At 34.7% G+C, this 9,219-nt stretch overlaps 1 protein-coding gene across 1 annotated transcript in view; it reads left to right on the forward strand.

Annotated features, from left to right (window-relative positions):
* Positions 1-9,219, forward strand: part of PDE1C (phosphodiesterase 1C) — a 554,160-nt gene that overhangs the window by 453,141 nt on the left and 91,800 nt on the right. The window contains 2 exon segments of the mRNA XM_028489915.2: positions 918-1,046; positions 8,392-8,493. Of these exon segments, the coding sequence (XP_028345716.1) occupies positions 918-1,046; positions 8,392-8,493 (231 nt within the window).

The following is a 9,219-nucleotide window of genomic DNA, read 5'->3' on the forward strand; positions in this document are numbered from 1 at the left end:
TTTAAACTGAATTTTATCCAAAGCATCTCAGCCTGTGAGATCCCTGTTAAGGAAACTAAATCTGTGACCTGGTTCTTTGCCCTTTGATGGACAGACTGTTAAGCCTAACACTTTAAAGGTATGCTAAATATATCCCAAAGTTTGGCCAATGACAGGTGGAAGTTATCTTGGGGAGAAATGGCTCAACTGTCAGAAGACATTGCCTTCATCCCAGCGCTGCCACTTAGCCACTGTGGGGCTCAGTGAACTCTCACTCTATATCTCTGGGATTTAGCCTCCTTGATGAGAAACGAATAAGCTCTAACAATCTAAGGTTTCATTAAATTAAATATATTAAAATAGTATACTGCCCTATGTTTGGTGTCATTCAGCTGTTTGAGAAAGCGACTAACAATTGTCATATAACCCTTTCTCAATTTCCCATGTATGCCTTCTGCATGGCAAGATTTTAGGGTCAAGCTACTAACAGAAGAACTTGAAAACTGTACCTGCCAGGCGGTATGTGTTCAGAGAATTACAACTAAAATAAATAAACACATTCCCTCATTGAATAAAATTAAAATAAAAAGTCATTCCAGAAAATATAAGGACGTTTGACATGACCCACATTTTTTAAATAATCACCTTTGCCACTACTGCAGGTAATTGAGATCTGCTTACAGAATAGTTTTCAGAGAGTTCTCAAGTTGGATATCGCATGTGAAATAACGTCCACATATTGACATTAAAATACTCTATGTACATCTATTGATAATTTGTAGTGTTGGTGTTAGCTTTTAGGTCGATATAAATGGCATGGGGGCAAAGTTAATTGCTAAAATAGGATAAAGAGATGGTGTATTCTACCTTTAGGAGAGCTACCTGAAAAATCTCAGCTGTTCAACATCCTAAATTATTTTGGTTGGCTTTCCTCCCAGGTCTGACCCAGCGATTCTGTACAACGATAGGTCTGTTTTGGAAAATCACCATTTAAGTGCAGCCTATCGCCTTCTACAGGAGGATGAGGAAATGAATATTTTGATTAACCTCTCAAAGGATGACTGGAGGTAAGGAGGAGCTAAGAGAGATTAGGAGGCCAGGAAAGGAACTGTGAGGAGAGACGGAGCATGCCTCTTTTGAAGAAATAATACTCTGTTTGAAATTGTTATTGCTGTTTCTTTCTTTCTTTATCTCTCTTCTCTTTCTTGACACAGATATTCAAATATATTTTAGGCACCTTGGGAATATTTGCTGTTGGTTACCTTGGGAAACTTGTGTTCTTTTTATCTTACCTTCTTAAACCTAAATTTCATCAATTAACTTTTTTTTCACCTTATATTTGAATGGACTTCTTAAAAAAATTTTCTTTCAAAATTTGCTCAGGAAAGTGACACTTTAAAATAATCATGGGCACTTAATTCTGTCGCCTAAGTGGCACTATGTGTCTCTGAATTTGGGCAGACCTGAGTTTGAATGTGAACACAATCATTTACTAGCTGTATGATATTTAGGAAGTTACTCAACCCCTTTACACCTTTTAAAAATTTAATTTCTAGAAAATAGATAATAACATTTAGCTTGTAATTTGGTTAGGGTAATAATACATGATATAATCCATTTAAAATGCTTAGCACAGTTTGTGACACATATAGCAAGCCTGCAGATCCTTGTAGCCTGCAGATCCGAAATATAGGTGAAGGTGTTTCAAAGTTTGTAGGCAAAATCATTTAAATGCTTAAAAACTTCTGAATCTACTGTGATGCAAATAATACTTATATTTTAATTAAATAGTCAGCTGTTTATTGAGTATCTCTGTACCATTATGCAAGGATTCAGAGAAATAAGCCATTCTGAACAACAAATCTGAAACTGATTTTTAGTAAGAGTTGGCTATTAGTTTCCATGCAACTCTAGTTCATTAAAACAGAGAGGAATATTTGGCTTGAATTTTATTGGAAAATGTTAGATTTAAGCAGCATCTAAAAAATGCAGAGCATTTCAGTTAATCAATGCAAATCTTGTAGAAAAAGGAGCCCTCTATCCAATTTAAATGTTTGTAAAAGTATAATAAAAGATTTGAATATGGCAGAGAACAGCTTTACACATATTCAGATATATCCCTTTGATCCCAGAGGAAGGAGAGAGAGAGGGAAAATTGGGTAGAAGCATCCTAAAAAAAGTTCAGCAAGGCTGTCAGGAAATTCTTGAGCCAAAGTCAGCCATCAGAGGAGTCCTTTGTCTCCCAGGAAGGGATGCTCTCAGTCATTGGCTTGGAGCAGCCCATGGGAAGCATGGCCTTGGGCAAAAATGGCAATAGTTTTCAGAATGTAGTAGCTGAGGCCCATAGCCAATTAAATTCCTGTAGTTGGAGGTCTGTGTGGTATGTTCTCATGGCCACTGTCCCATGGTAATTAAAATATGATATTAAATGGCTGTATAATACTCCATCTATGGAAGTCCCATAATTACTTTTGAGTGTGTGAGTATGGGTGTGTTCGTGTGTTTTGGTTATTATAAAGAATCCTGTGATGAACATCTCTTTAATGTATTTTTATGTGTAGAATTAATGGATCAAAGAATGTTTGTTGTTTTAAGGCTCTTGTTGAACTTTGTCAAATTGCTTTCAGGTAATGCACTGATATTGCTGGCCTGTGGGATTTGTGAGCACATGGGATTTATGGCTGGATGGGCATAATTGCCTCTTAATCTATTTTGAAAGCGTAGATATGCCACCTCTGTTATCTGTATTTTTGTTAAGGGTTTTCTATTTCTGCTTAACTCTACATTTGTCAAAATTTAGCTTAGATTTCTTGTGTTTCCACTCTTCTATGATCATAAGCCTCGTTCATTGTTCAGTCTGCTACTGTGTTAGTGAGGCTGGTTTCGGCAATATCTAAACCCAGAATCATTGCAACAGACCAGAGTATATCAGTTCACACTGGAATACACTGATATTCACCAGTGCAACCATCCTAATTATGTATCATTAGCTCTGCGTTCTTATTGGTGGGTATTTGTGAAGTACTAGTTGTGAATAATTTGAATACTGCCTCTGACCAAAGCAAGTTGTAAAACTGAGTGATCCAGCAAAACTTAAGTGAATTTAATATAAAAAAAGTCAAACTAGTTACTTGAAAAATATAGTTTAATGAAATATGTTTATGTACTAGCCTTATATATTTGTGTTTTTTATTCAGCACTGTCTTTACTATCACAAAGAGGGAGTGACATATAATTGATTTAGAATCATGGAACATCTCAGGTACAGGAACATTCTGATTCAGTGGAAACTTTATAATTATAGCCCATAGTACCATGCTTTTTTGCTACTCCTGTTTTTGAGGATTCTGTAGGTTAAGAAAAGATTGTAGTTGATGTAACTTAAGTTACATAGATTTAGTGTTCTATTATATTTTCATTTAAGGACAGTTTTAAAAATATTGTTTTATTATTTTAACATATTTTATTAATGTTGAGATACATTGCTCCAAGACAGTGGTATTATCTCACAAATAAAATATTAACTTATTTTTAAAGGCTCTCAGTTAAGCCCATCAACCCAAAGACAACATATGTTTAGTATCCTATGTCTTTCTAGGAAAGCAATTTAATATCTGATAGATTCTATTTGGATACATAAGTGCATTAGACTTTTAGAACCTTGATAAATGAATGTATTACCAGTATTTACTGCATTTCAAAGTGGAAAAATATGGAATTCCACTTTGGGCAGGCCAAATCAGCTACTGATAAAGCAATTCTCCTGCAAATAAAGCTATAAACTATGGACAAAATACAAAGACACAAACAAACACAACCTCCAATGACGTGAAAGCTGTAGAGAGTAAACAAAATCAGACAAATTTTGGAGATGTTTTAAAATTTGGAGAATCTGACAGAATGAGGTGAGTGTGACGTTTTGTGTCTTTACTCTGAAGGCAGTCTCAGTCAAGGCAACACTAGATGGATAAAGCTATATTTATACAAAAACCTCCACTATGTTTCTGGCTAGAGAAACCAGTGTAGGAACTACCAGAGCTGCTAGCAAGTGAATTAGAACTCCAGAAAAGAGATGGCCAAATAAGAGGAAACTTAAATTCTGTGACAGTCTCAATGACAATACAGAGAGCAGGAAAATGTGACTTGTTTACAAGGGAAAAGACAATCAACAGATGCAATCTCCAAGATGAACTATTGTTGGAATTATCAGACAAGAACTTTTAAAGCAGTTATTATATTTATTCTCAGTGAGGTAAAGGAAAATATGCTTGTAATAAATAAAATACAGTAAAATTTAACCAGTGAAATGACAATATAAGCAAGAGCACAAAGAAATTTTAGAACTGAAAAAGTAAAATATCTATATTGAAAATTCACTGTATTGGCTTAGTAGCAAGTTGGAGAGGACAGAAGAGAGAATTCAGTGAGCTTGAAAAGATCAATCCAAATTATCCATATTGAAGAAGTAGGAGAAAAAAAAGATTTTTAAAAATGAGCAGTTGTAGGGACCTATGGGACAATTTCAGGTGGTCAAACATAGGGACAACTACAGTCTCAGAAAGAGAGGAGAGAGAGAGAGAAAATGAGACACAAGAAATGTTTGAAGAAATAATGGCTGAAAACTTTCCAAACATGGTGAATGAGATAAATGTATAGATTCAAGAAACTCAGCAAATTTAAACAGGATAAATTCAAAGAAAAACATACCTGCATGCATATTATAGTCAAACTGCTAAGAGTCAAAGATAAAATTAGAGAAAAATGACACATTACATTCAAGGGAACAATTTGATTTACTTTGGACTTTTCATCAGAAACCGTGGAGGCCAGAAGGCAATGGAATAATGTCTTTAAAGTGTTAAAAAAGTTGAAACAGAATGCTATGTCCCATGAAAATATCCTTTAAAAGTGAAGATGACATAACATTATTTTTAGATGATGGAAAACTACAGAAATTTGTCACCAACAGAGCTGCATTTTAAGAAATGCTAAAGAACTGCATGATGACAGTATATCTCTTAATTTATTTAGGTCCTCTTTAATCAGCAGTGTTCTGTAGTTTTCAGTGAACAGGAGTTACACTTACTTTTTAAAGTTACTACTAAGTGTTTTATATTTTGTGCTATCATAAAATAAATTATTTTATTTATTTTCCAATGGTTTGCTGCTAGTCTTTGTGTGTGTGTGTGTGTGTGTGTGTGTGTATAGATATATATCTATATATCTATATCTATATCTCCATCCAAGGCATTCAGTGGGGAAAGGAAAAGCTTTTCAACAAGTGGTGCTGGAACAAATGGATATCAATATGAAAAAAACGTTTATCCTTACCTCACATCATACTCAAAATTTACCTTGAAATTGATCATAGACCAAATATAAAAGATTAAAATGGTAAGACTTCCAGAGGAAAACAAAGTCCTTGGGGTAGTTGGAGGTTTCTCAGATAGGAACCCCAAAAGCATGAAGCATTAAAAAAATTGTGTTAAAATTTAGATTAACATACACACACTATTATATATAAAATAGATAACCAACAAGGACCTGCTGTATAGCACAGGGAACTCTACTCAATAGTCTGCAGTAACCTATAGGCGTAAAGGATCTGAAAAAGAATGAATATATGAATAAGTATAACTGAATCACTTTGCTGTACACCTGAAACTAACACAACATTGTAAATCAACTATACTCCAATAAAATTTTTTTAATTTGTATTAAAATTTAAAACTTTTGCTCTTTGAAAGACACTGTTAAAAAAAAAAAAGCAAGGTAGGAAGTCGGAGAAGTTATTCACAACACATATATCTTACATAGGATTTGTATCCAGAATGTATAGTGTACTTCTACCGCTCAATAAGAAGAACACAAACAACTCAATTTTTAAAAGGGTAAGGTCCATGAATAGACATTTTGGCAAAGAAGACATACAGATGGCCAGCAAGCACATGGAAAGATGCTCAACATCGCTAATCATCAGAGATGCAAGTCAAAACCACAATGAGATATCACCTCACACCTGTCAGAATGGCTATCATCAAAAACACCACAAATAACAAATCTTGGGGAGGATGTGGAGAAAGGGAATCTTTGTACACTGTTTGTGGGAATGTAAATCGGTGCTGCCACTGTGGAACACTGTATGGAGTTTCCTCAAAAAACTAAAAATAGAACTACCATATGACTCAGCAATTCCACTCCTGTGTATATATCCAAAGAAAATGAAAACACTAATTAGAAAAGATACATTCTTCCCAATGTTCATAGCAACATTATTTATAATAGCCAAAATATGGAAGCAACTTAAGTGTGTATCAACAGACAAATGGATAAAGAAGATGTGGTATATGTATATACTACTCAGACATAAAAAAGAATGAAATCTTGCCATTTGCGACAACATGGATGGACCTGGAGGGTCTTATGTGTAGTGAAATAATTCAGACAGAGAAAGGCAAATACTGTATGATATCACTTATATGACAGAGGTAGGAGATTAAGAAGTACAAGCTACTATGTATAAAATAAATAAGCTACAAGACTATATTGTACAACATAGGGAATATGGCCAATATTTTATAATAGCTTTAAATGGAATAAAAATTTTGAGTCCTTATGTTTTACACCTAAAACTAATATAATATTGTAAATCAATCATAGCTCAATTTAAAAAAGGGGGGGGAAGGGTCTGAAAGAGGCATTTCCCTAAATAAGGATATACAAATGGCCTATAAGTACATGAACAGGTGCCTGACATCATTAGTCATCAAAGAAATACAAATGAAAAACACACTGAGATACCACTACATATCCCTTAGAATGGCTGAGATATAAAAAATCTGGAACTTTCCTACACTGATTGTCAAAACATAAAGTGATACAAACCACTCTGAAAAATTTTGGTAGTTTTTTTAATAAAGTTAAACACTCATCTATCTTATAAACAAGCCATTCTACTCCTAGGTATTTACTCAAAAGAAATGAAAACATATCTACACAGTGACTATTACATAAACACTCATAGTTTTATTCATAAGGGCTCCAAACTAGAATCGAATAACCCAAATGTCCATCAGCTGGTGAATGGATTAATTAATTGTAGTGTCCTCATATGATGGAATACCATTCAGTAGTAAAAACAAATGAACTATTGATGAACAGCTATGCGGATGAATTGCAAATCATTATGCTGAGTAAAGAAGGCTAGAAAAATAAGAGTACATTTTGTATTTTATATGTGTGTGTGTGTGTGTGTGTGTGCATAGGCAGATACATATAAGTGTGTATACCTAGTGTCTAGTTTAATATATATGTGCATGTACCTATGTACTCTACATATATGTGTATATACACATGCACATATATATCTGCTTTATGCCTCTGTAGTTTGCATTTTCTAGTTATATATATGTATGAGTACACACACACACACACACACACACACATATATAATAAAACCAGAAAGACATAAAGCAAACTATCTAGACATAAAGCAGATCAGACGTTACCTGGGGCCTGTGGGTAGAGGAAGAGGTGAGCTGCAAAGAGGTTTGAGGGCGATGGAAATGTTCAGAACCACGACTGTGGTGGTCCTTCCAAAAGTTTTACTCAACTGTTTAAACTAATTGAAATGTGCATCTTTTAGGGAAGCAGTTTATTCTATGCGAATTCTACTTTAATAAAGTTCTTAGAGAGAATAAAAAGATCAGTGTTTGGCAGGGGTTCAGGAGCAGGAGGAATGAATAGGTGGAGCACAGGAGATTTTAGGGTGTTGAAACTATTCTGTCTGATACTGTTAATGGTGGGAACATGCGAGTATGCATTTGCCAAACCTCATAGAACTGTGCAACATGAGAGTGGACCCTCAGGTAAACTATGGACTGGAGTGAATGTAAGGTATCGATATTGGTTATCATTTGTAACACATGTACCGCATTAATGTAAGAGGTTAATATTGAGGGAAACTGCAGTGGGGGAGAGGGTATATGGGAGCTCTCTATACTATCTTCTCAATTTTTCTGTAAACCTAAAACTGCTCTATAAAAGTCTATTAAAAAAAGTGAAATACCTATATCCAACATGTACTATGAATTATCAGTTCCCCTCCTAGGATTAATTTCAAATTAATTTTTTCTTAAAACTTGAATTCAGTAGAGAAAGGAATGCTTTACTACACATTCAGTTTCTTTGGAATTTTTCCTCTGAGTTAATTTTCCAAATGATATGTGCATTCCACATATCATATTCCTGATAAATGATATCCTTAATCTTTAACCTTCATTTATTCCTCAAGTTAGATGCAAAATGTCACAACCAATTAACTGATTTTGGTCAGAAATGGCAAAGAATAAACTAATTTTTCTTTCCATTTTTTACTTCTATCCTTTTTTCTCCATGGGGTGTCCCTGAAAGGGAGTTTCGGACCTTGGTAATTGAGATGGTGATGGCTACGGATATGTCCTGTCATTTCCAGCAAATCAAAGCGATGAAGACTGCTCTGCAGCAGCCAGAAGCGTGAGTGGGCCTGTGACATCATGTGTTTTCATAGGTGTTTGACCTTGTCTTTGTCCATGTCACTGTACCTTTAAAGTTTATCTCCTTCAATATGACTTTATTGAGTGATCTCATAAAATAATGATGCTTGGAGGAGAAAGCATGAGAATTGTACCTATCACAGATATATTCTCATTAGGGTTGAAATAACAATTTGCCCCAGTAACAATTTGCCCCAATTAGAATTTAAAATATTTCCGTCAGAAACGAAATTATCGAATGCAGAGGCAACAAATAAAGGTCAGTGAGTGACTCTTGGATTCTTGTTGTCTTTTTAATGATGGCAGTCATTCCAGAAACGGTTTTGAGTCAGTTTTTGAGGTGTCCAGTTCAATTAACATGGAGACCTTGCTGATGAAAATCCCAGTTGTAGCATGAATTGATGATTTTCCCCTAGTTCAGCTGCAGTGGGGTTTGAGATGGGAGAATGGAAGGGATTTTATTTTTTTATTTTTTTAAAATTTTGAATTTTATTTTATTTACTTTTTATATGGCAAGTTCTTATTAGTCATCGATTTTAGACACATCAGTGTATACTTGTCAATCCCAATTGCCCAATTCATCCCACCCCCACCCCCACCCCCCACGACTTTCCCCCTTGGTGTCCATACGTTTGTTCTCTACATCTGTGTCTCTATTTCTGCCCTGCAAACTGGTTCATCTGTACCATTTTTCTAGGTTCCACAT

Source organism: Physeter macrocephalus, chromosome 5 (assembly GCF_002837175.3).
Source record: "Physeter macrocephalus isolate SW-GA chromosome 5, ASM283717v5, whole genome shotgun sequence".
In the NCBI taxonomy this organism is placed as follows: Eukaryota; Metazoa; Chordata; class Mammalia; order Artiodactyla; family Physeteridae; genus Physeter; species Physeter macrocephalus.